Source organism: Argentina silus (assembly GCF_951799395.1).
Source record: "Argentina silus genome assembly, chromosome: 18".
NCBI classification, from domain to species: Eukaryota; Metazoa; Chordata; class Actinopteri; order Argentiniformes; family Argentinidae; genus Argentina; species Argentina silus.
Window position 1 is genome coordinate 8504747 of NC_139672.1, and position 27402 is coordinate 8532148.

The following is a 27402-nucleotide window of genomic DNA, read 5'->3' on the forward strand; positions in this document are numbered from 1 at the left end:
TTGGGTGACCATGATTAACGGTTAAAGACTTCTGCTGTCGTCTTGTTCTTTGGGGTGTGGTTGCATTGCAGTACATCATGGTACATATTGGTACTGTACAACCTTATGTTTATGATTGCACTCAAGTGTTTATGTCATGGAGGAGGATGATGATGATGATGATGATGTCTAAAATAAAGCTATGCTCTGCAAACCATAACTGATTTAAGATGTCTGCCTCGATTTGTGAAATCTAGTTTCTATCTCTATATATCTTCTTCTTTTTTTCTCCCTCTAATGATGATCACAACTTTTTGGAATATCGCCTATGGTCATGAATGCCAATTCTGCCATGCTTTACACACACATTATCTTGAGGAAGATGTCTAGCGCTGAAAGCTGTATAGGTTATCTCACTTTGACATCCTGAAGTCAAACACAACGACGTCGCCCACAGTGCAACTGGCTAACCTCTGTGCGCGTCAACGCACGATACAGTACGCGCGCGTCCCACTCCCTCAGTCGTGCGCGCCGCCGTTCCTGCGGAATTCAGGGGGCTGTGGTCGAACTCCGAAGACTCCCACCTACAAAATAATGAACAACAAATTTGACGCGTGAGTAATCAAAGCTATGTTGAATATGTGGCGGAGAATCGGCGTCCCGCCGCGAATGCGAATTCACTGGGGAAAGTAATGAATGCTTCGCTCCTGGGTTGCGTGGAGAAAAAGAGGTGTGTCTCCCGTTTGCAAGCATTGCAGCAACTCTGTACACATACAAGAGTGCTCGGCGTGTCCCGTCGTAGTTGTGCATTTCGTAACAGCACAACGTTTGATCCGTGGGAAGAAATAAACGTCTTCTTGGGAGTTGCACGCATGTGGCCATATGGCCCAGGCAGGCCCGTCGGGCCGTGGCTGAATCCTCGGCTTGTAAGTGGTTGAGAGGCAGAGGCAGGTGCGCGGAGAGTCGGCTAAAACTAGTCCCCATGCTCGTACCCGTAATGTTCCGTAATGTTTACAGTACTTCGACAGGTTTCAAAACTGCCATACGGCCGTTTTGCAACTCCGCACTGTAAACGTAGCGTGAAATAAAGGCTGTGTATTGTCACTACATTGTAACTATTTTGGCAACCACTGTAGCAAAGTGGTCAGAAGCCACATTGTTGCAGTGCATGCACTAAAATGAACCACAACTTTGCAGACTTGACCACAACTACAGGAGATGTAACTTCTCGTTCGAGAAAGACTGCTTAAGACAACACCCCAGTGTTGTTATATTGTTATCCAAGCTATCTAAAGAGTTAACGAAGAGTTGATTAGACGATGGCAACGATGATACAACACTGAATGGTATTTCTCAAATGCTATAGGTAGAGAGTTGTTGAAGCAGTTGGCAGAAAACAGGCTGACCCAGATCCCAAAGGCCTATGTCTATTTATACAGTAAGGACTAGGCTACCTACACTGACTAATGTCTCAGTGGAATGGTCTATGCATTTTTTTTTAAATCGAAAATGTAAATGATGCTTTTGAATAGTTGATGACTGTGTGTGTGTGTGTGTGTGTGTGTGTGTGTGTGTGTGTGTGTGTGTTGATCCCTCATGGCTGCTCTGCCCTGCAGTCTGAAAGATGACGACAGTGGGGACCATGACCAAGACCAGGGCTCACCGAAAGACTGTGAGAAGGAAAACAATGAGGATGAGAATAAGGACCAGAACAGTGCCAAAAAGAAGGTGTGTGTGTGTGTGTGTGTGTGTACGTACATGCGGGAGTGTGTCTGTGTGTGTGGGTGTGCGACTGCGTGCGTGCGTGTGTGCGTGCGTGTGTACGTGTGGGTGTGTGATGACGACCCCCCTCTACTCTGCCTTCTCAGATGGTGGTACCAGGGGTAGGAGAGCACCCTCTCCAGTACAACTACAGCTTCTGGTACTCCAGACGCACGCCTGGTCGGCCTGCCAGCACCCAGAGCTACGAGTCCAACATCAAACAGATTGGCAGCTTCGCCTCGGTCAGCCCCTACTAAACCCACCTCACACCTTACATGTGAAAACAGTTGATCCTATGTGTTGTCCTCCCGCTTCATGCCTTCTGAACACAACCCATGTCTACTGTAGACAAGGTTCTGGTTTGGTACAGAGACAGATGTGGTTTTGGTTCTAGACTCTAGTTATCAGAGCAGACTAGACTAAACCCAGACTAAAGCCCTGGTCCCCTAGGTGGAGCAGTTCTGGCGCTTCTACAGTCACATGATCCGACCAGGTGACCTGACGGGCCACAGTGACTTCCACCTCTTCAAGGAGGGCATCAAGCCCATGTGGGAGGTGGGTACTCTGCTGCTACTACTACTACTACTACTACTGCTACTACACTACTACTACTACTAACTACTACTGCTACTACTACTACTATCACTATTACTACTGCTACTATACTACAACTACTACTAACTACTACTGCTACTACTACTACTACTATCACTATTACTACTGCTACTACTACTACTACTACTACTATCACCATTACTACTGCTACTACTGTCACTATTACTACTACTACTACTACTGCTACTACTATTATACTGCTGCTACTACTGCTACTACTACTATACTACTGCTACTATACTATTACTACAACTACTATTATACAACTACTACAACAACTACGACTGCTACTGCTACTACGACTACTACTATTACTACTGCTACTACTACTAATGCTACTGCTACTACTACTGTACTACTACTACTATTACTACTTCAACAAGCATTTATTTTCACCGTTCACCACCTTTACACAACAACAACAAACTCGAACCCTAACATAAATCATTATCCCCTAGCCTATACCCTTTTCACCCCAAACCGAACCAAACCCAGCTGAGCTGAGCTGTACTGTGCTGGCCTGGTTACGTCATGCACTAGGCCAAGCGAGCACTGTGGAATCCGGGTTGGCCCTGTGTGTAAAGCCTTCTAGATTCTCAGTATTAACAGGGAATGTGGACCCCTCTAAGGATATACTGTACCTATACCACTCGAGGCTGGTGGAGGCAGACATCGGAGGACGGGCTCATTGTAATGAATGGAATGAGGAATGGTATCAAACACGCTCATCCCACTCCATTCCCGAGTCGTTAAAAGATCCCATGGCACTTATCACAAGAGTATCCTGGCTAAATTCCCAATCTGGCCCTCATACTGTCATGGCCACCTAATCATCCCCTGCTTTCAGTTGGCTCATTCATCCCCTCTCCTGTCCCCTCTTTCCCCTCTCGTGGCTGAAAATGTTCTCAGTCAACTTACCTGGTAAAATAAGGGATGGATACAAATAAGAAGTCCTTCCTCAGATGTCTGCCCCCACTAGCCTCCCCTGACCTAACCCTCCCCCCACCCCCCCTCCCGGTCTCTCTCTCCAGGATGATGCCAATAAGATGGGAGGGAAGTGGATCATCCGTCTGAGGAAGGGCCTGGCGTCTCGCTGCTGGGAGAACCTGATCCTGGCCATGCTGGGGGAACAGTTCATGGTGGGGGAGGAGATCTGTGGAGCTGTGGTGTCTGTACGCTTCCAGGTACACACACACACACACACACACACACACACACAGAACAGAACAGATGCAGGTGCATGTATACAGGTATATAGGTATGCACATGCACAGGTGTGAGTTCATGTATACAAGTAGATAGGCATACACACACACACACACACACACACACACAGGCCACAGAGGCCACACACACCCCTCGACAAATGCTTTAAATGATCTATGATATCTTTATCCACCCAGGAGGATATCATCTCCATCTGGAACAAGACAGCCAGTGACCAGTCCACCACTGCCCGCATCAGAGACACTCTCCGCAGGGTCCTCAACCTGCCCCCCAATACCATCATGGAGTACAAGATGCACACAGACAGCATCAAGTATGTATGTTTACACACGCGCGCGCACACACACACACACGCATGCAGGACACACACACATGCACGCACGCACACACACACACAGGCATGCACAGGCACATACATGCACAGCCACCCATACACACACACGCACACACACACACACCTGTCACCCTCTGATATTGCTGCCTGTCTGTCTGTGTTCTCAGAGCCTGGGAGGACTTCCATGGCATGGTCAATGCTAGCGGTGGTCGCTAGCCCCTGATGCTGTCAGTCTCTGCCAAGGGTAGGAGCTGCTACGCTACACCTGCATCACCTCATATTCTCGGACTCTCTCAGGGAATAACTTACCTTGATTCATATGCCGAGTGTGTCAGTGTCTAACTCTTTCAGCTTATGTTGTCTCCCTGTGTCTAGGGTGTGTGTGTGTGTGAGCGTGCGTGTGTGCGCGTGTGTGTGGTGTATCTTACGGATGAAGAGTCCAGAGAAGGACATCTCTATAAGGATCAGCACTGTTTTACATGGAGAGAGAGAGAGAGGGGGGGGGGGGGGGTGACGACAAGTGGCAACAAGAGCATTCCTTCCTTTCTACGGCGCATGGAATCCATTTGATCTGAACTGAAAACCCAATCAACCGAAGACGGAACCGAACCGTCTCGTCGGGGAGAAAGACCATGTTTTTATTATGTGTCAGAGATGAATGAAACCTCAGTGGATGTCTTTTTTCTGCAAGCCGCAATGTCTCTCATCTGCCACCAGGGGGAGACGACGCGACAAAATGTTCTGTGATATCTGGCAAATGACTGTTCATATGACTACATCCAAACCAAACCGTTGGCATACATAGATAAATGTTATTCATGTGTAACACAATCACTCTTCCCTCTGTTTGAGTTTTGAAAGTATGGCAGAGAAAATGTATCTGAATTGTTTTATCGGACTCTGAAGCAAAACGAAACAGGGTCGCAGGTTTTAGAAGTTATTTTATTATAGTGCAGTATTTTAACTACAATGCCTCTGGTCATTTGAACTTGAAACATAGTGTTGCGTACAAAAATATATTTCTAATAAAAGAAAAACAAATGTCCTTTTCGAGAGATCACTTACGGGAATCAGTCTCGATTCTTCTTCACCTTTGTCCTGGAAGTTAAATCCCAAAGGATGAGGAGGACCATCTTAAGGTGGACCGAGGGTAATATTACGGTCACACCGGCCTCTTTAGAAGGGACTGCCAAGCTGCCTATTAAATCACTGTGCCTGGCCACCAGCCTGACCCCACCCCCAGATTTCTGTCACGTTAAGGTCACGTTACTTTAAAAAAAAAAAAAAACATTCAAAACTGCCTCTCTGAGATTCCAGTGGTTTGTGACATAATCTCTCCCTTACCGAATGGTGACCATGCTGGATACCCCCCTTCCCTCCCAATAGAACGAGCCCCTGAATACTGATCTGGAATCAGCTACTAACCTGACCCTCTCATACTGACCCCCACCATGCTGTGCTCAGAGAATAGAAAGAGAAACTGGTCCAGGGTCAGAGCTTGGGGCTCAGTCTATCTCCTCCCTGTCGATACATACTGCCTAGGATTGGGCGTTTACTCTATGGTGCTGTGTGGATAAAGGCTGTGTGTCAAAAACATGAGGTAAAGTACTGTAATGTGTGATCTACACCTGATAGATTATAGCAATAAATGTCGATTATGCATCTGCTGCTAACCCGATTGGTGGAGTGTCGTGTTCTGTGATGATGTGTGATGATGACAAATCCAACTATTTCCTGACAGAAAAGCATGAAGTGATTGTCAGTTAAGGTCATGGGAGGTCTGATTGGAGAATCTTTTTTTTGGGGTGGGGGGGGGCAGATAGGCCCCTGTTTGATACCATTCCTCATTCCGTTCTATGCATTACAATGAGCCCATCCTCTGATTTTTGGTGGTCCTATACGAGGTTTCTAACTCTCCTAAAATATTACACTCATAAAAAGGAAGGTTGAACATAATAATAAAAAGGTTGACATGAATGTTCTAAATAATGGTAGAATGACGAATAACAACTGGAGTTGTTGTAAGATTAAGGATGTAAAGGACAAGTTTTACATCATGTCATAAAGGGCGCTACTTCTTGCGCTCCAATCACTCCCCTCCCCTCCCCTCCCCCAATCAGCTGCCCATGCGTACTCTGATGATGTCGCTACCGTCATGCCGGGCAAAGCCGTGAGACGCGGCCGACGGTCGTTGGCCTCCACTGTTCTCATGGTCCACTTTTGATGACCTCAATTTGCTTATCTCTGATTGGCTGCTGTCCAGTACAGTTCAGCTCATCTCAAAGAACATGTGATTCTAGAGAGAGAAAGAGAGGAGGAGGGGTGAAGGGTCACCATAGGGAGTCTAGGGTTAGTGGCCTAGTTTGAGGGCAGGTCATTGAAACTGTCACATTTTCGATTGTTGTTGTTGCTGTTGTTGTTTGCTTGACATAGATGTTTTTGAACGTTTCGCTTACCAATAGGAACGTGGCAGCGAGCAGAAGCAGTTTTGTATGTGATGTCATATCCTGTGGAACTGTCAAGGAAGAGGTTTAGGAATGGTAGAAAACAAGATGGATTTCTAGAGTGTTCTAGAACATTAGATACATCCATAGAAGGTAGAAATGAGGGGTAACTTACCCTCTAACCCAAAGTATTCATGGTCCATGTTGCACTCATCATTGAACCCAGGCCATTTCTTCCATATGGAGCCAATTTTCTCACCAATCGTCGAGACCACCTAATGTTTCAGAACATGACAGAGACGATACATACTGTGCCCTAAGTATTGAACTAGATTTTGAAAATGACAATCATAATGGTAGGTATACAGTATGTGTTCTATGCTGTGGGAAGACATTGAAGATAATCAAATATAACTACCGGTATTTAATATAATATATGCCATTTAGCTGACGCTTTTATCCAAAGCTACTTACATTGCAGTGAGTGCATCCATTTCAGTATATATGGTCCCAGTAGGAATCAAACCCACAACCTAAGCGTTGTTAGCACCATGCTCTACCAACTGAGCCACAGATATTTAGTAATTCCATCAGCCAAATAATCAATGAATGGTAACCTGGAATTCCTGGTTGGAGAGACAGCGGCTGGGGCAGCATGATCCCTGGATTCTTATAGTGGACGTTCCATCAGAGTCACACACCTCCAAAAGAGGGGTGAACATGCTCCATCTGCCAACAGATACAATAGTGTTAACACACACACACACACACACACCCATCAACTCATACTCTTTCTCTCACCCAAACACACACACACACACACACCCTAACGCCCTGGTTGGACAATGAAAGTTTTTCATTTAGCTTCAGCACTGCAGGCACTGGACTTCGAAAACCATTGTCCACACAGTGTTAGAGGGGGTCGCGTCAGGTCAGCCCCTCAATACAGTAGAACTGAGAGAATACAGTAAGATCTCCCCTCCTCATTCAGACCTCATTCAGACCTCATTCAGACCTCATTCAGACCATGGTAATTGGGTGCAGTTATTTTGGCATCACTTGCCTGCGAGCTCTCCTAAACACACAAAAGAGACCTCATCTCACCCTGTGGAAATACTTGGCACTGTCAGAGTGAGAGAGTGTGTGTGTGTGTGTGTTTATGTGTGTGTGTGTGTGTGCGTGTGTGTGTGCGTGTGTGTGTGTGTGCGTGTGTGTGTGTGTGTGTGTGTGTGAGCGCGCGCATGTGCATGGTCCATAACGACTGTCTTTATAGCACCGTACGACTGTATCGGCCAATAGGAGTGGTGTGGAAAGGATGATGCAACACAGCCACCAGCCAGGCGGCCCGCGGACTTCTGTTTCCCAGTAGGAATAAAGCCACATACCTCCCATACCCAGGTCTGTGTGGCTCCATACCCAGGTCTGTGTGGCTCCATACCCAGGTCTGTGTGGCTCCATACCGGCAGCTGGGCTGTGTGTTTACTCCCAAACCCCCACCCCACCCCACCCCTAGTTTAGCTTCAACCCAGGTGTTGGTTATCAATCATGGGGATACTGGACTGGGTGTGTGTGTGTGGAGGGGGGGTTGACGGGGATCTGGGAATAGCCTGGTTGCCTGACTGCTTCTACATTCAACAATACAGTGCCTTCAGAAAGTATTCAGACCCCTTCTTCACTTTTTCCACATTTTGTTGTGTTATTGACTCAATTTAATCCAAATAAATTCGCTTTGTCATTCGTGTTTTCGCTTTGTCATTCTGGGGTATTGTGTGTGGATTGACAGCAAATTCTTTGAATTTAATCCATTTTAAATTGAGTCTACAACACAACAAAATGTGGAAAAGGTGAAGGGGTCTGAATACTTTCTGAAGGCACCGTATAGAGACAATGACCAGATCGCTAGATCGCAGATGCCAGTGGCTAGAAGAAGAAGGGCTCATTCTGTTCCATGCGTTACAACGAAGCCCGTCTCCCGATTTCTACCTCCACCACCGGCCTCCCGCAGTTCTACTGTACCTCTGTCGTACCGTCCCTATGAGCTGGTGTTGGGGGGTGTAGGCCCTTATTTCCATCAGGCAGCAGCCCAGGCAGCACGCGTCCGCACGGAGGGGCCTTTCAAACAGGAAGAGCTGGCGGGCCTGGCGGTCGAAGCCCTGCAGCGTGTAGGAACGAGCTGGACCGCAACACTGCAGACACACGCAAGAACTCTCTGACAGGAAGGAGAGAGAGAGAGAGAGACAAGGCTTTTAAATGCATCCTTTCTTAACTTGCCTTCCTTTTTGCTGAGTGTCCTTCATTCATGATAACAGAGATCTCCTTCATTTAGGGGCCCTTTGTTCAGAGGAGATCGATGCTCCCTAGACATTACCTTCCACAGCCACGATGAGCTGCTCTCTGCTGCCCCCGGTGGCGATGCTGTAGGTCCTGCGGGGCACACACTGGGGACCTGGGATATGGACAACACAACCAGAGCAGAGGTCATACTGTGAGGGCCAATGGAGCAGTTGTGTCCATTGTGCATGATTGGTATAGAGATTGTTTGCTAGCAACAGAACATGAATTGCACTACAGTACTACACACTACATACAACATACTACACGTTGTGCCAACCTTGCAGTTCTGGTGTGGCTGTGACATGTAGCTGGCTGACCGTCTCCAACAGAGCCATACCCTCTGGTGCAGCTGCACCACCTGACCACTGATCCCCCATCTCAGGCTTACTCAGCTGCCCCGGTGGACCCCCAGCACCTCTGACCCCCTGACCCCCAAGACCCAAGCCCGGTCTCTGCTCCTCTGACCCCAAGTCGGGTGGCTCTCGGTGGGGCTGGGAGTCAGGCGAGGCCTGGGGATCGAAGGAGGGCCTCGTTCCTCTGCGGAAGGCTCTGAAGAGCATCTGGATGTGCTTCTCTCTCTCCAGGCGGGGGAAGGGAAGAGGCTGGGTGGTCACCACCGACATGGTCTGGGACAGGGAGACAGGAAGTCGTTTTCAGACAGCAGTTTTCATTGGCTCATGGTAGTAGGGTGAACATATTCAGCACCACCTATGTAAATAAGATGCAGTGCCCTGTGTAAGTAACGGGACAGTGAAGCTTTTTGCTCTACAAAACCTCCAAAGGTTTGGATTTGAAATCAAACAATTACTATGAGGTTAAAGTAGAGATTCTCCTAACCTAGAATCAATACTAGCCTTTCTCCAGATTTCGTTGCTCCCCCCCTTATTATAGTGTTTGCAGCCAAATTTGGCCGGTCTGTTTTAACTGCTCTTATATGAACACAAAAAACATAAATCATCACCAAATTTAGTTTAACACCTTTTTAAGTTGCGAAACAATGTCACAATGTGTGTGTGTGTGTGTTCACGCACATGAGTGGCAATGTACGATCAGGTTGGAGTGTGCCTGGCAAACGTAGGCATGGCATTTGTGGCACGTATGGCTGGTTTTAATGTCTCTAGGGGCACAGAGCTTGAACCTCTTCCTTTTCTGTCCTTGTCCTTGTCATACCGTGTCGGCCCTGGGGTCATCCTCACTATGTTTTCCACTCTTGCTCTGCCTCCTCTGTCCTGGGAGGATGAATAACAGAGCAAGTTGCCATTCTTGGACTGGAATGTGACCTCAGGGGCCTCTTCCTCAGGGGCCTCTTCCTCAGGGGCCTCTTCCTTGTCTGTTGACTGTTGGTCAGTCTCATAATAATCTGGATTGAAATCTGGATCGATGTTGTCTTGCATTTCCGAGACATCCTCCTCTATCTCTGGTTCGATTTCAATCTCCTCTCCATCATCATTTGGTTCAAAAATATGGTCCAGAGCCTCTCTGACAGACAGTCGCCTACTCAGTCACCTACTCATTGTATGCAAGCATGAGAAAGAGATAGGTTCCCGTTTGGCAATGTTTATGTTCAAATGCCTAGTGTGGAGGAAAACATAAGGTCTTGAGGCAATCAGATGAAAAACACAATATTTATGATTCAGGAAAACACTAGAGGAACACTAGAGGAAGGCTAGACATTGACAACTGTCTTATGCTGCACAAATTATGTGACGGAACACACCTGACTTACCAGAGACACCTGTCAAGCCAATTGTCCCATTACTTTTGGGTACCCCGAAATAGGTGGGACTATGCATAAAAATGTTTTGGAATTTCTGAATGATGAAACCACTTTGTACACAAATACCATCAAATAGCAGCTTAGAAAATCAGAACCGAAAGAAGAATACATGCGTCACTGTCCCATTACTTACGTAGGACACTGTACTATTTTGGAATGTTCGCCCCAAAATTTCTTTCCAAATTCTCACATTAACCAAAGGGACAGAGAACAGCGTTAAACAAACCGACTCCTTCCCCACCACTCTGGTTGGCAGGTCGCTGGCAGCAAGACAATCAGAGCCCCCCGAAGACAGAGTGGAGCTGACACAGACAGCCAGGCTCCAGACTGCTTCTCATTCACACCACAGCAACACACTCATTTTACATTTTAGACATATTAGACATTAGGAATGTCTAACACACACACACTGATACTGAAAACAACCTGAAATCCAGGGGAAGCTGGTCAAGCCCGTCCTCCGATGTCTACCTCCACCAGCTTCCCCTGCTGAAATCCTATTAAAAACCACAACAGGCTAACGCAATGGTATTAGTCTGAAAAGCACTGGTTTAGGTTTGTGCTTCATAGGTCACTGTGGATATTTGCATACTCGGCTTCAGAAAGCGACAGTAACAAGGACTTAACACAATGTACCGTGGTAAAAAACAACCTCTCTCACACTTAGTAAAAACCCTGTATCCTTCCTATTCATCCATCATACAACAGCCAGAATATGACCACGATGAATATGCAACAAACAAAGTATTTGTGATGTTTGAATAGATAAATAGACCACAAAACCACAACACGTTTCACATGAGGACAGAGTAAAAGAGTTGGTTTATCAGTGTGGCTGTTTGTTAATCTCTTACCATCTGTGGTCCACTCCCTGGCATCTGGAAGACACGGTAAAGGTCCAGTCCTGTGTGAGGGGTAAGAGTCTGGCAGAACCTCTGTGTCTGTGAGAAAGGGGTGGATGAAGTTAGCTCCTCTCAAGCTCTTGTGTGTGTGTGTGTGTGTGTGTGTGTGTGTGTGTGTGTGTGTGTGTGTGTGTGTGTGTGTGTGTGTGTGTATGTGTGTACTATCGTACGCATGTTTGTCTTTGCGTGTGTTGTACCCACAGTCACAGATGTGTGTGTATATGTTGTGCATGAGTGCACATGGTGTGTGTGTGTATGTGTATGTGTGTGTGTGCATGCTATCGTACTAATGTTTGGCTTTGTGTGTGTTGTACCAACAGTCACAGATGTGTGTGTATATGTTGTGCGTGAGTGCACATAGTGTGTGTGTGTGTGTGTGTGTGTGTGTGTGTGTGTGTGTGTGTGTAGGTGGGTGGGTGGGTGTCTCTCTCTCTCTCTCTCTCACCCAACTGCTCTCCCTGACTCTGTTTCCATCCCAACCAGCCGGATCTGCCTTTTGTTGGAACAGAAAGGCAGTACTCACCCATGTAATTGAGATCCTGTGTCTAGGGCTGGGGGCTGGGGGGTGGGGGGTAGGGGGTGGGGGCTGGGGGCTGGGTTCTGGGGTCTGGAGGCTGGGGGGTGGGGGCTGGGGGTGGGGGCTGGGGGCTGGGGGTGGGGGCTGGGGGCTGGGGGCTGGGGGCTGGGGGCTGGGAGCTGGGGGCTGGAGGCAGGGGGCTTGAGGCTGGGGGCTGGGGGCTGGGGGCCGGGGGCTGGAGGCTGGGGGCTGGAGGCAGGGGGCTTGAGGCTGGGGGCTGGGGGCCGGGGGCCGGGGGCTGGAGGCTGGGGGCTGGGGGCTGGGGGCTGACATCCTCATCTCACTCTACAGTGCACCGTAGAAGGTATGAAACCAATAACATTGTACAAAGTATTGTACAATTTTTTTTTTTTTTTACTGCTCCAACAAAAATTCAATTTTGTACATTTATTGAGCAAAAGTGAATGAATAAAATGACATTTAAACAACAAAAACTAGGTCGTTATCCTCTCAAACGAACACTTGATCATACACACACAAACGATTCCACTCTATCAGTCAGTCAATCAAAAGGAATCATAGGAAAAAACAATATCTTACAACAAGATGTATTACAAACATATGTGTTCTGATTCTCCTTGGCTTTAGTCGCACATGATCAATGAAGGTTGATTCAGTCTTATCAAAGAGCGTGCTGTAAAAAAATGTAACCAGCACCATCAAGCACTGTTCTGGAACATTCACACCGTATCATGATTCTGCTGTACCAATACAACCAATCAATGCCCATAGGGTCATGACTCATGACCACTCATGACCACGAATATCCCACTGTAGGTCCCTCTCATTTCAGTGACAGAACACAACTCAGACGGCAAACCGGTGGCAGACCACAACCGCACATGGTTTAGTCTCAGTCCTAGGACACTATAGACCTCTCCCAGCTGCTTACTACCAACTTAACCCCAAAAAAACCCATTCATTTCTTTTGGGGGGGGGTTAGGTTTCCAGATTTCCCCTCATGCTACGGGTACAGTCCCAGTATCACACCAAATCATCCAGTCTCACTCCCAGAGGGGTCGGTGAGGTTAGGGAGGTACATCCTGGGGTCACCGGGGAACGGCGTGGAGGGAGCGTGGTTGAAGTGACCCATCAGGAAGATCCCTACGGTGCCCATGAAAAACAGCAGCGCTATGACGATGAAGCACACCCTGTCAATCACCCGGGCGACCAGGAACCACTCCTCGTTCTCCTGCAAGGGGGGGGGGGGTGTGTCATCATAGGTTAGACAGGTGAGAGGTCGGGCAGTGACCAACTGTAAGTGTTGTGTGATTGGTTAGGTGGCGGGGAGAGGAGAGGAGCGGCGTGAAGGTGATTGGCTGACTACTCACGCTCTGAAAGTCGTTCTGTTCCCGGGTGGTCTGGGCGATGTGTTTGCAGGAGGCCACACACTGACGCAGCTGTGGGGAGGCCTGGGCGAGGCTGGTGCCCAACTGCTCTGCTGACCCCTCCTCTAGACCGCTGTCTGAGGTCAAAGTTCATCACAATGATTCAGAGTGAATGAGAAACAGTCACAGTGACACAAACAGCGAAGCACAGATATGCATGTAAAGTAGTACCGTACGCCCACTGATACACACGCACACACACACACACACACACACACACACACACACACACACACACACACACACACACACACACTCACGTATCTTCTCCAGCGCAGTCCTCATCAGACCGTCCCTCTCTCTCAGCCTGGAGAACATGAGTTCCGACCGGGCCGTCTTCATCACGTATTCCTCCGCCTTGGCGATGAGGCCCAGGGAGCTGCGGCGCCGACAGGGGACTAGGAACACGTCACGCCCAGCCGTCACGTCAGACTGACCGTTACCGTTACTGGTACCATTACCCATACCGGAGCTGTGGTCGTTGGTTGGGGTCCACGGTTGCATCCGCATCCTCAGCAGTCGAGGCAGGATGTTCAACAGGATCTATAGACACGGTCAAGGGGTCAAACACAATCACAACCACAGCAGTTACACTTTCATCCATCGTTCTGGCCATGACCACAATGTTTTGACCATGAATACTATCATAAACAGGACTTATGGACACAGTCAAGGGGTCAACCACAACCACAATTTTATCCATTGTTCTGGCCATGACCACAATGTTTTGACCATGAATACTATCATAAAGAGGCTCTAACCAAAACCCAACCATTGAGGCAAAACCTGAAAGAACCGGGGAAGAAAGGTGGTCCCAGTGTTACCTTGCGGACCTTGTCATTCATGGTGTGTGTGTTGGGGGTCCTGAGGGACACGTTGAGAACTATCACACAGTTCATGACCGTGACGGTGGTTGCGGTCATGGCTAACATCAGAAACCTACAAAAACAAAACATAGGTGGAACCTCTACAAGTACAAACTGACTCAGAGCAACAAAACGTTCATTACACAGTATTCTGCTAATGATAATCACAAACTAAAATGGTTTACTTTACACTAACAGTAAAGTAGGAGTTAAAAGTCTTACTTTCCGATGAGAGGTACGGCCAGGGAGGTTTCCGGAACCTTCTTGGCAATGAGGATGAGGAAGACAGTCTGGCCCAGGAGGATGGCGACGGACATGGTGCACTTCTGACCGCCAGCTGACCAGGACCACATCAAAACCAAACCACAACCAAACCACAACCATTCAATAATTGAGCATCTTCAGACATTTTAATATGGAGAGAGAGAGAGGGACAGAGAGAGAGAGAGAGAGCGAGAGAGAGAGATAGAGAGGGAGAGAAAGAGAGAGAGAGAGAGAGAAAGAGAGGGAGAGAAAGAGAGAGAGAGAGAGAGAAAGAGAGAGCGAGAGAGAGATAGAGAGGGCGAGATAGAGCGAGAGAGAGAGAGAGAGAGAGGGGGAGATAGAGAGAGAGAGAGAGAGAGAGAGAGATGGAAAAAGCCTCGAACTCGAGAAATAGACAAGGGCAAATCCTGTCACCTTTGGCAGGTAGAAAGTAGACCAACAGGCCTAGCGAAGAGAAGAGCACACAGGGGACGATGATGTTGATGATGTAGAAGAGAGGCTTCCTCTGGATGATGAGGAAGAAGACCACTTCCTGGTACTCCAGCTCATCTTTACTGTATCTCTGGTCGATCAGCTTCTTAGCCGCCCTGTGTTTGATGACCCACTCCCCATTCTCTGGCAACACAAGAGTGCTAACTGTCATCCATTTGATTTGCTATTTGTCTGTCTTCGTTTGTTGATACAGTATTGGAGCGTTTGAGTTACTCGAATTCATGCTGCCTTTTTTTTTGGGGGGGGGGCCCTGCACCCCAATGACGTATGAGTATTTTGATCACACTTAGAATTATAAATTGTCTAATGAGTCATTTGATATCATTGCTAGGAATTGCTATGACGTTTTTCTTGGTCAGGTTAGGTCAGGGTGGTTTGCTACCTGTGAAATCCTCAGGGTCGATCACAACCCACTCCACCGGTTGATTGTCTTCCTTCGTGAGAACCAGCTCGATCTCGTTAGCGCTGTACGTCTCGGAGCTAAACACAGGGAGAATACAGCCATTTTATCTCCAGAATACGACCATCTTATCCACAGAACACAGCTACGCCTTCCAGAGAATACAACCATAGATCAGCCTTTACAAGACAGCACAGTGAAAGGGGACATTTGCATGAGGGCCGGAGTATTGTCCCGTATTGTCCCTGACTTGGCTCACAGGGAGAGACCGGAGAAAAACATGGAATAAATCTAAATGTGAAAGTACCTCGCTTTGGTTGGGCTTACTAACTTGCTATTTTTCGTGTCGTGTTTAGGTGTTGGGATTGGACAGAGGAAAGTGAGGTTATGGTTACTGAAGGGGAGGCTGGTGGAGGTAGAAATTGGAGAACGGGCTCAATTTTAAAGCATAGAATGGATGGAATGTGTTTGATACCATTCCTCATTTCATTCCACGCCCGTCCTTCCGATTTCTACCTCCATCAGCCTCCACTGGGTTACTCCACTAGCTAACTGTACTTTCCTGTCATCGGGTGAACCCAGATAGATTTCTTTATGTTTACAGATTATTATGGATGTGCCTGATTTCACATAGGAGTGACACTGCCACTAAAAGTGTGTGTTTTAAAAAAACCTTTTTATCATATTTTGTAAGGGGTTGATGTTGTTTTTTTTGCTTATTGAGCAAGTGTATTATGTTGGTTACCGGAAGACCATGGTGCAGTTCTGCCAGTCGAAGGGGAAGTAGTTGACGGTGATGGTGCAGGCGCTGCGGTAGATAGCGGGGGGCAGCCAGTACACACAGCCGTCAGGGGACACCAGGGTATTACAGTACAGCGCCACCTCAAACTGACCGTCCACACTGCACACAGGACAGAGGAAGATCAGATTAGACACTTTGACGACATAGTTTGAAAGACAGACACTAGAGGATCTAGACGGACATACATACGAGACAGGCAGGCAGACAGGCAGGCAGGCAGGCAGGCAGACAGGCAGGCAGGCAGACAGACAGGCAGGCAGGCAGGCAGGCAGGCAGGCAGGCAGGCAGGCAGGCAGACACACAGGCAGGCAGACAGACAGACGGGCAGACGGACAGACGGACAGACGGACAGACGGACAGACGTACTTGTTCTCCAGGATGATGTCAGGCAGCCAGATGCTCTTGGAGGGGATACGTAGCATTGAGGTGATGTTGCCATAGAGATCAGACCTGGGGGGCTGGTCCCACCTCAGACGGTAGTCACACCATTGCTACCAATCAAAACAGACGGTTAGAGTTTGTTGTTGTTTGTTCTTTGGTCTTAGCCTATTCTTACTGTGTTGAAAGAAACAGAGAGCCACAGTATATCTACTCGTTTACCATTTCTATCCAGACACTGGTTGTAAGGGCCTCCTCCTTTTCATTCTGCGGATGGAAAGTTGAAGATTGATTTCTCAGCCAAAAGTTGATATGATCTACTGTGCATGTGGTCTAAGACTCTCATTGACAATCATTCAAACTCACATAAACAGTCTACACACACACACACACACACACACACACACACACACACACACACACACACACACACACACACACACACACACACACACACACACACACACACACACACAGGTGAAGTTCCTTACCAGGGAGATGAGGTTGGTGAGGGTCATCTTGACGGTCACCTGTGTGATGTTACCAATGTTCTCCATGGGCCGGACATTCTTATTGTAACCTCTCATCAGGTCCTTGAACAGCTCCCCCTCCAGGTTCACCCCCGCTACTGCACATAGGCACAAGGGAGCGATAAATCAGACACAACTCAATACAACGTAAAGAGTGAGACACGGCAAGATAGAAAGAGAGGGAGACAAAAGAAGAAAAGACATGGAGAGAGAGAGAGAGAGAGATACAGAGACAGAGAGAGAGAGGAATTGCAACATGAAATAAAACACCGGCAGAGTGAGTGAACACAAATTAACAATGACAGTCATGCCCGGTCTGACAGAATCAGAGAAAGTGACATGCCAATAAACACGGTGGGACTGGCAGATTAACGAGGGATTGAAAGCATCACCACTCAACACATAAAATTATTATTACTATTAGTAATAGTATCACCTTCACTACTGTGTCATAAGATTTCTATCCATTACCTGACGCTAAACATATTACGTATATGTATAACCCAGTCAAATGACAGTTTGACATGATTTCATAGCACCAACATATATCACACCAATGAACATTTGTTCACCATTGTAAGAGGGTTGAAATGTCCAGTTGTTGGACCAACACGGCAGTTATGAGTATAGCTCTTGTTTTATTTTATTTCCGAAAGATGATCTGTCCATCCAGACCTTTCATCCATGCCTCATTTTCAAGTTGACGTTTCTGAAGCCTATATCAGTCAATCAAGTCATTACATAACAATACTGTCATACCGACCCTCCCAAAAACCTATTCCGCCCCTCCCCCCCCCCAAAAAAAACATTCATTCTGATATGAACCCCAAATAACAAGAGAGAGACAACGAATTCCTCGACAAACACAGCAGCAGCCTCCCCAACAGTAAAAGAAGATGACACCATTCTTACCAGCAGTAAAGAGGGTGATGAATATCCATAGGGAGAGTGGTAGAGAAAGTACAGAGCCTGACTCCATCTGTGTGTGTGTGTGTGTGTGTGTCTCGTCTGGTATTTTATGTAAAGCACTTTGAATTGGCTCTGTGTATAAAATGTGCTATATATATATATAAACGTGCCTTGTCTTGCCTTGCCTTGGGACTGAGCTGTGAATGTGACATGACCCCTCTGGTTCACACACTGTAGGTTCGACTGGCACCTGGCCGGGTGTGTGTGTGTGTGTGTGTGTGTGTGTGTGTGTGTGTGTGTGTTGTAGGTGCCTGGGGGGGGGGGGGGGTCAGGGGTATCCGTTTTAGGGGAAGGGGTGAGTGCGTGTCTGTGTGTGTGTGTGTGTGTGTGTGTGTGTGTGTGTGTGTGTGTGTGTGTGTGTGTGTGTGTGTGTGTGTGTGATGGGGGGGGGGGGGCGGGGGGGTGACGGTGCTATGGCCCTGAGAGTATTTCTGGAGACCTGTGTTCCCACTATATATCCCGGCACTGCATTGTCAGCTGTCACAATACACACACACACACACACACACACACACACACACATACACACACATACACACACACACACACAGTGGAGACCCTGGGGGCTAACAGATCACTGGGGTGTGTATGTAGGGGTGGGGGGGGCGAGCGAGGGTAGGGTAGGGTTGAACTGACACGGATCGCCGATATTTCTGTCCCCAGTTTCCGTGCTCCAAAAACCATAGCCAAAAAAGATTATATTACCTGATAAGAGAGAGAGAGAGAGAGAGAGAGAGAGAGAGAGAGAGAGAGAGAGAGAGAGAGAGAGAAAGAAATGGAAAAAGCCTCGAACTTGCTGTAATTCTCAGTCAGGCTCAATTTACAGACTCCCGAGAGATTGTTTTAGTACAGGACATATTTGGCATGATTGGGTGATAATAGCCTAGTGGCATGGGCAGCATTTGCTCTGTCTGTGATGTGTGCCAGTCAATGTTTGTCCAGCTGTCGCCCGGTCCAGCTGTCGCCCTGTGTCCTATCCCACTGTCCAGGAGCCCCCTTCCTGGCTATCCTTCTGGGACAGGGTAGGGCTGGGCAGCGGGATGGGGGTCTCTTTTCCCACCAGGAGTAGTGTGCAGCAGTGTGCATACTGTAGATGTGTGTTCCAGTCTAGGCCCCAAAAAATCAGATTGACCAAATCAACAACCGGTAATCATGGTCTCCGAATTAGACCGCCACAACAATGTTAGCTGAATCAGGTGTGTTAGCGCTAGGCTAGGCTAACAAAAATACTGCTGACACAAATGACATACATCAAGGGTAGTAAATGTTACCCAAATAGCATTGACCACCATGATGACTAATATGTAAACAGAGTTAATCCAAATTCATACAACCAACAGATGTCATCTCGTAAATCTATTTAAGTGTTTGTTGACAATACAGATCATGTTGGACCGGAAAAGTTATGCCAGTTGCATTCCCAGTCCCAGTCCCAGTCCCAGTCCATGATTAAGGAGAGGGGGATGAGGAGGAGGGAGGAGGAGGAGGGAGGAGGGGAGACAGTAAGCCACCCTCCCCCCTGCCTCCCTCTGACCCAGCAGCTGCAGCGTGGATGGGAAAGCTACAGCTAATGAGTCTGGAGGTGACGAGAAGAAGAGGGTCACACTGGGGCCAGGGTGTGAGTGTGTGAGTGTGTGAGTGTGTGTGAGTGTGAGTGTGAGTGTGTGTGTGTGAGTGTGTGTGTGTGTGAGTGTGTATGTGTGAGTGTGTGTATGTGTGTATGTGTACACTACCACCGATCATCATGACAACAGATACGTTGATAACAATTTTATTGATATTTCTTTACAAAAATACAAATCGTCTCTCTATACAAATAAATATGGCAAAAATGAAGATGGGCAACATACAGTATGTACAGTCTGCATGCTTCACAAGAGGCTCAACCTTTGCAAAAACAGACATTAGGAATAACTTATCTTATTATACAGGCTCATAAGTTAGATAGAGCTGTGTCTAACTCAGTTACACACCAGCCAGGTAATACAACCCATCCCTTCAACCAGTTGCTTGGTTGATTGTCATTTTGTCCCAATACATTCAGGGTTGTGTGTAGAGTGCGGGCTCTCCGATGGGGTGGAATCATTGTCTCATGATATTGCTGTCTGCAGGACAGTGTGTGTGTGTGTGTGTGTGTGTGTGTGTGTGTGTGTGTGTGTGTGTGTGTGTGTGTGTGCGTGTGTGCGCGCGCGTGCGAGTGTCTGCCTCTCCACGGTCTGCTTCCCCAGTCTGAGAGTGAGTGGTCCACAGTCCAATTTCAGTTCTGGTTCTTCCCAAATGAGTCTCTCTGGTCTCTGCCACCACCGCCAGACCAGACTCTGAGTCTTCACCGAGTCTTTCACATATATCACCTTCCAGCCAGTCCCACTGACTCAGAGTCATGACTGAGTATTTTCGTGTGTATTTCCTGGGTTCTCTCTCTGTTGGGCTGCTGTTACGTCTTGAGAGCGTCCAGCGCCATGGAGATGATGCGAGGCATGCTCCGGTAGAAGGCCTCGTTCTCCAGGCCCACCAGGCTGTAGAAGGTCAAAGGTCGCCCGGCCACCGCGGCCCTGACCCGGGCCTCGTACAGACCCCGCTCGTTCTTAGAGTTCAGGTCCACCAGCACCTGAGAGAGGGAGGGAGAGGAAGGGAGGGAGAGAGAAAGGAATGTCAACGTTTGTACTCGCAACCTACATTTCTATCTTTCTCTCTCTCTCCCTTTCAATCCTCCACTCTCATTCACTCTCTCTCTCTCTCTCTCTCTCTCTTTCAATCCTCCACTCTCATTCACTCTCTCTCTCTCTCTCTCTCTCTCTCTTTCAATCCTCCACTCTTGTTCACTCTCTCCGTCTCTCTCTATGAACTCACCTCTTGGAAGTTCATGTGGAGGTTCTTGGTGGAGATGCCCAGGACCCAGCGGTACGACTCTCTGATGTGACTGACGTGTTGTGTGGTCTCAGCCACTCCGGGGCAAGCTAACACACAAACACACATACCATTCATTAGTCCTGCTTATGATAACACACAGACACACTCACACATACACTCACACATACACACACATACACACACATACACACACATATACACACATATACACACACACACACACACACACACACACACACTATGAAACACAGAAGCTAATACTGTGACTGTGACATACTTTTGGCCGCAGGTAACTGCCTCTTCCGGAGACTTCTGCGTTTTCTGTGGAAGTGGGCGGGGTGGAGGGAGGGCGAAACAGGAAGTAGAGTCGGCCTGGGCTCAGAGGTCGTTGCTAAGGGGTCGCTGTCCATGGAAGACCCGGTGCTAGTGGTGGACAGAACCGTTAACGGGGATGACTGTGGTGTCAGTTCTGTCACAGCAACCCCATCAGGTCCTTCTGAAGAGCCTGCTGAACCAGTAGGTGTTACATCAGGAAACACATCCTCCCCAAAAGCTGTGACACTCCTTCGAGTCGTGTCCCCGGTGGCAATTCCAGTCCCGAATTTCCGGACTTCGCTCATTAGGGCTGTCAGGAGGGAATCCGTTTCCTGAGATTCCTGAGGGAAGGAGGGACTGCCGAGTGAAGTCTTTGGGAATGTGGTGGGTGAGGCTCCGGTGGGAAAAGCAGGAATGTTGGGAATATCTTCCCGGAGGTAGGCTATATCCAGGTCCAGGATTGGAGGAGGAGCTTTTGAGTTCAGTTTGGAGCGTAAGGCAGAGATGATGGACTGGTACTCTCCTTCCAGCTGACGCACTGCTGTCTCCTCCGCCTGGAAATGACATCGCAGAGAGGGTTAGAGGTTGAGTTGGACTATGTGTGTGATAAAGAGCAATCAAATACTAATTTTATTCTGATCAATTAAATAAAAGAGCACAGCACATCTGGAGAGCAGAGTGATCAATATGATGTAATATCGTTAAAGTTTAAGGTTTCTACTGCTGTACCAAAGATGGACCAGTGGAGGCTGATGGAGGTGGAGGCACATGTGTTTGATACCATTCCTCATATACCATTACAATGAGCCTGTCCTCCGATGTCTACCTCCATCAGCCTCCAACTGAGACGGACACACTCTGACTAGAAACAACTTATTCATTCACTCTTCCAAAACTGTAGAAGAAGAGCTGAGTTCATCGTACCTGAAGGAACAGACTCTCCTCTTGGCTCAGCTGTTTGGAGTTGTCTGTCTGTCTGTCTGTCTGTCGGTCCAGATCCTCAGCCATGCCTCTGAGGTAGTTCTCCCAGTCATCCACCAGGGGGCCTACCTCTCTGAACAGTGGGGGAGGAGGAGGAAGACCCTTCTCCTCTGACCAGACAGCGCCCCCTACCTGTTCTTTAAGAAATAAATACCCCCCTGTTACACTACAGCACACAGTCTGTGCAAAAACAAAGCATTTTTGGCAAGTGCAGATTTGGGGTCTTCAAAAAAGAAGAATATGTTGTTTTTTTGATGGTTCGATTGACATGGTGAATGACATGGTGTGAGGGATGTATTTGGAAAGGTCATATTGGAGACAGAAGTATGGATGTATGGGGTAGTGGGGAGTTATTGGGGAAATGGGGGGAGGGTGAGAGGGGGGGCAATGGAAGAGGGTGGTGGTCTAAGGGCTCGAATGATTGGTTGGTGTAGTAGGGACGCCAATGGGTTGTCGTACCTGCTCCTTGTACCAGCTCCCTCCTCCTCCTCCTCCTCCTCCTCCTCCTCCTCTCTCTGGTGTGGATGAAGGCTGTGCTGTAGATATGTTCCACCAGCTGGGGCAGGGTCTGGGTGAAGAAGGTCAGGTCCACCTTGTCTCGGACATAGTCCTCTGCCCTCTGGAGAAGGTCCAGCAGGGTCTGGAGGAACGAACGCAGCTCTGAGAGGAGAGGAGGGGAGAGGAGAGGAGAAGAGAGACCAGGGAAAGACATGGTTAGACATCCACAGAGAAATAGCTGATTAGTACAGTATTGCTGTACAGTATACTGGTGCTGTATACTGGTGCTGTATACTGGTGCTATCGATGGACAACAGGCAAATGGTTAAAGCAATGGTTAATGGTTAGAGCAAATAGTTATTTTTTACAGGATAGTTCTAGTTGCTGTGTAGGGTGCAAGAAGGTTTTTTAGTGATTTTAAATGTGATGTCTCATTTTGTACATAAATAGACATGTTCATATAAAGTTAAATAATGAATGTATATTACAACTGGCTTCATGCAGTAGGGTAGTAAGGTGTTTGTGAAGTTCATACTGAAACACTTACGGCATTTCTTGAAGCGGTTGCTACACTTGTCCTCGGCGACGCGGTTGCAGAAGGCGGCCCCCTGGTTGGCGGGGCAGGACTGGGCGTAGAAGCGACACAGAGAGCCGAACTCTGACCTCTGCTGCTCCTCCGTCAGCTCCGACGTCTTCAGCAGCTCCGGACACGTGGGCTCGCGGCTCCCAAAGGATTCTGGGACAACCAGGAAGCGGGTTGGATGGCGGATGTTAGACTTACTGTCCTACGATCTTTGCGTAAATCTTTACTCAAAAAGGTTGTGTTCAAATATCCTAGCATATAACTAGCATTAAATATGACTTAAATATGACTTATAATCAAGCAATGGAAATGCATTCCTAAAGGTATGCTTGTGTGGATATGGGACCCTAGTCAAAATCATTCCACAAAACAACGCTAATGGCTATTAGCAGCATCAATACCACAGAGTAGACGCTAAACGCTAACTCACTCTGTATCTCGGCCAGTATCCAGTCGGAGAAAGCGGAGACGCGTGTGTAGACGCCGGGCTTGCCCTTCTCCCCACAGCCGTCCCCCCAGGACGTGATGCCATGGAGCTGGAAGCGCCCGGACATGCGGTCCTGGTAGATGAGCGGACCCCCAGAGTCCCCCTGGCAGGAGTCGATGCCCCCGGTGAGGTACCCGGCGCAGAGCATGGTGTTGGTGACCAGCTCCTTGCCCAGGGTGCTCTTACACGTGCTCTGAGGGAGCAGCGGAACCTTGGCCTCCATCACCACGTCAGCAGACGGGCCGTCTGGGGAGACACACACACACACACACACACACACACACACACACACACACACACACACACACGTTAGGATACTTCATCAGCATTTGTAATTAAATGTTACGAGTATGATAGAGAGATGCTTGGACTGGTTTATGATCGAGAGTCACACACAGACACACACACACACACACACAGACACACAGACACACACACACACAGACACACACACAATGGTCATCCTCACCTTCGTAGAGGGACCCCCAGCCGGCCACCAGACAGGGGCTTCCCATGGGGGGCTCCAGGCCCGAGGGCAGACACACGGGGGTCACGCGGTCCGACAGCACCACCGGAGAGGTCAGCTCCACCAGCGCTATGTCGTTATTGAACGTCTTTGGGTTGAACTGTAGAGGGAGGAGGGACGTTTGAGGAGAGAGGTTCAGTTATGGGGGTGCTGTTTATTTCAGTGAATGTACAGTACCAGTCAAAGGTTTGGACACACCTTCTCATTCAATGGTTTTTCTTTATTTTTTATTATTTTCTACACTGTAGATTAATATTGAAGACATCAAAACTATGAAGGAACACATATGGAATTATGTAGTAAACAAAAAAGTGTTAAACAAACGTATAAAACAAATATGTTTTATATTTTAGATTCTTCAAAGTAGCCACCTTCTGCTTTGATGACAGCTTTGCACACTCTTGGCAAGGTGTGTCCAAACTTTTGACTGGTATTGTATATATATATATATATATATATATATATATAGTGGTCTTTTAAGCATACACTACTAGGCGGGCCCACACACACTCTTTTTGCCTACTAGAAAGTATGGAAGTATGTGATTTCAAACACGGACGGAATGCTGTACCTTGGGATGGGGGATGATGCGGTTGACCTTGAGCACCTGTTCGTCAGGGTCCGTCTTTGTGATGTCAAACTCCCCCACCACGGCGGTCCAGTAGCTCTCACTGCGACTGCTACAGAGAGAGGAGGGAGGTCAATGACCGATTTACAATGAGATGAAAGAGTCATGAAAACACACACGCACGCAGACACACACACGCACACACACACACACAAACACCTACCCAGCGAAGCAGTGAGCGGCGGTGACCACCCAGGAGCTGTCCACCAGCACCCCCCCACACATCAGCCCCCCGTCCAGCTGCAGGTTGACCAGCCAGGGCCAGCTGCCAGGGGGGGCCGGGGTGCCCCCCACGATCCTGCCTCTGGGCTGGGTCACGTTCTGCACCGCAGGCGCCCTCTGGCCGCACACTGCTGCGAGAGGGGAGAGGGACAGGGTCAGAGACGCAGGAGGGACTGACAGTGACAGATCCTCTCTTAAGTCCGTCAGACTGTCACTCGACCACGCTTCTGCTTAGAGCAGCACTTTGGAACGCTGTTTTAAAGCTGCTGAATGACCTGATGAGTGTGATTCTAAGCGACGTAACAAAACCGGCATGCACTCAATGTCTGAGGAGCCTGCCTGTGTGTGTGTGTGTGTGTGTGTGTGTGTGTGTGTGTGCATGCCTGTGTGTGTGTGTGTGCATGTCTGTGTGTGTGCATGTCTGTGTGTGTGTGTGCGTGTGTGTGTGTGTGCATGTCTGTCTGTCTGTCTGTGTGTGTGTGTGTGTGTGTGTGTGTGTGTGTGTGTGTGCATGCCTATCTCCCCTCTCCCCTCACCCTGTGTGCGTGTCTGCGTGACAGGCTCCAGGTTCTGCATGGTGTTGAGCAGGCTGCACTGGAGCACACGGGCGCTGCAGCTCTCCCCCATGATCCTCACGCAGCCCTCCTGGTCCTGGTTGCCCGGGAGACAGCGGCGGCGGTAGTACCCGCACGCCTGGCTCAGCGCCCAGCTCCTGTCACCCTCGTCCGGAACCTTCTGGGCCTTGCTGATGACGTCACAGCTGGGCTCGGACGGGGCGGAGGCTGGGGGGAGGGTGGGGGGGAGAGAGAGAGAGAGAGAGAGGGGGGGGGGGGGGGGGTCTGGGTTAGGTGCACGTCTACCATACGCAGTGCATTTGTGCGTCATTGTTGTATGATCTGCTGTAACCGCCAATCATGTGATGCGGTGTTGCTCTGTGCTACTGCCTGTCTATCATAACACTCGGCCGTGCCGAGACGGAATCAAAAGAACCGGTACTGGTTCGGTTACAAATAAAGTATGTAAAAACCCCCACTGTATTGCGCTCACGTGACTTACATTCCACCACTCAAAGCACCTATAGGATGTGGTTTTTCCAAGGGGGGGGAGAGAGAGAAAGAGAGAAAGAGATTGAATGTTTCCTTACAGCAGGGTCCGGTGCGCTGTCCGCAGTCCTGAAAGAGACAGGGCATGCAGTCCTTACAGTCGGACTCTGCCCTGCTCCTCTCAGAGGAGGCCACGTCCAAGGCAGACAGAGCACTGGTCAGAGCTGCCTCCAGAACCACTGTCCCCCGGTCTGACAGAGCTGCAGGAGGACAGAGGAGAGAGGGATGGAGGAGACAGGAGAGAGAGATGGAGGAGAGAGGGATGGAGGAAGAGGGGGGAGGGACAGAGGGGGGGGGAGAGAGAGGGGTGGAGGAAGAGGGGGGAGAGAGAGAGAGTGAGAGAGAGAGGGGTGGAGGAAGAGCGGGGAGAGAGAGAGAGATAGAGAGAGGAGAGAGGGATGGAGGAAGAGAGAGAGAGAGACAAACAAACATTAGAATGGATACACTTCTCACACAGAATGATGACCAACAGTTCCCGTCTCTGTGAGGGCTGAATAAATGAGTAGGGAAGTCTACAAGGTAAGGACAGCAGCAGAAGATGACAATGACAAATGCATTCATTCACACTGGTTGACATTCAGTCATATTTAGACTGGATTCATTCACACAGGCTTAGACTGTTTTCAGACACTTTCAGAACCTCGTATTTAGGCCAAGAGATTGTATTTACGGCAGCCTAAAAGTGTTATCACAGAGGTTTGGGGTTTAGACCAGTTTAGACTTCATTGTTACATGCTTAGACTGTATTCACAGGGTACAGTTTGAGGACGTGACTCGCTGGGGGACATTCAGAGGTCTCACTCAGAGATGAGACAGTCTTTGACTGTGGGAACTGTGTGTGTGTGTGTGTGTGTTTGTTTGTATGAGCGAGTACAGCGTGTCTGTGTGTTTGTGTGTGTGTGTGTGTGTGTATAGCCCCCTCTTTCTCATGCTGCTCTTTGAGCTCATTGGCAGCGCGTTAGGGGAGCGAACTCACGCTCAGCGCGCTGGTGAGGCTTCTACAGACGCACTTCAATCGGCCCACCGACCCCCGCGTCCCCCCCTCCCCCCCTTCCCTCCCTCCTCCCACCCACGCCCCCCCCCCCTCTCTCTGCGGAGCCACATCACAAGAGCGGCCCGCTAACGACGACGAATGCTGATTGAAGACTT

The 27402-nt window shown here is 48.7% G+C and overlaps 4 protein-coding genes across 7 annotated transcripts; 1 reads left to right on the top strand and 3 right to left on the bottom strand.

Annotated features, from left to right (window-relative positions):
* Nucleotides 1-496: 496 nt before the first annotated feature.
* On the top strand, nucleotides 497-5587 carry eif4e2 (eukaryotic translation initiation factor 4E family member 2). 4 transcript variants are annotated; one of them, XM_083689903.1, is made up of 8 exons: nucleotides 497-593; nucleotides 1596-1707; nucleotides 1848-1982; nucleotides 2191-2295; nucleotides 3387-3539; nucleotides 3759-3895; nucleotides 4084-4160; nucleotides 4292-5587. In XM_083689903.1, exons 1-7 carry the CDS (start codon nucleotides 574-576, stop codon nucleotides 4130-4132), a joined length of 711 nt encoding a protein of 236 aa, XP_083546029.1. In that variant the 5' UTR covers nucleotides 497-573; the 3' UTR covers nucleotides 4133-4160; nucleotides 4292-5587. The 4 variants fall into 4 exon arrangements, with proteins under 4 accessions (XP_083546029.1, XP_083546028.1, XP_083546027.1 ...); XM_083689902.1 differs by lacking the exon at nucleotides 497-593 and adding an exon at nucleotides 603-709 and having other exon boundaries at nucleotides 3759-3899; XM_083689900.1 differs by lacking the exon at nucleotides 497-593 and adding an exon at nucleotides 604-709.
* A 598-nt stretch (nucleotides 5588-6185) lies between these two features.
* On the bottom strand, nucleotides 6186-9317 carry LOC310819094 (phospholipid scramblase family member 5; the record flags this gene model as incomplete). Its single annotated transcript, XM_083690315.1, has 7 exons — nucleotides 6186-6212; nucleotides 6373-6431; nucleotides 6536-6635; nucleotides 6978-7089; nucleotides 8377-8569; nucleotides 8729-8806; nucleotides 8972-9317. 7 exons carry the CDS (start codon nucleotides 9315-9317, stop codon nucleotides 6186-6188), a joined length of 915 nt encoding a protein of 304 aa, XP_083546441.1.
* Nucleotides 9318-12944: 3627 nt separating this feature from the next.
* Nucleotides 12945-20421, bottom strand: chrng (cholinergic receptor, nicotinic, gamma; the record flags this gene model as incomplete). The annotated part of the gene is made up of 13 exons (XM_083690503.1): nucleotides 12945-13142; nucleotides 13282-13415; nucleotides 13599-13881; nucleotides 14163-14277; nucleotides 14427-14541; nucleotides 14883-15083; nucleotides 15343-15440; nucleotides 16106-16261; nucleotides 16529-16653; nucleotides 16763-16807; nucleotides 17032-17168; nucleotides 19574-19615; nucleotides 20391-20421. The coding sequence occupies 13 exons, from the start codon at nucleotides 20419-20421 to the stop codon at nucleotides 12945-12947; spliced, it is 1680 nt and encodes a 559-aa protein (XP_083546629.1).
* Nucleotides 20387-21394, bottom strand: prss56 (serine protease 56). Its single transcript, XM_083690704.1, has 3 exons — nucleotides 21188-21394; nucleotides 20890-20996; nucleotides 20387-20647 (listed from the first exon to the last, which is right to left on the bottom strand). Exons 1-3 carry the CDS (start codon nucleotides 21318-21320, stop codon nucleotides 20474-20476), a joined length of 414 nt encoding a protein of 137 aa, XP_083546830.1. The 5' UTR covers nucleotides 21321-21394; the 3' UTR covers nucleotides 20387-20473.
* Nucleotides 21395-27402: the final 6008 nt, after the last annotated feature.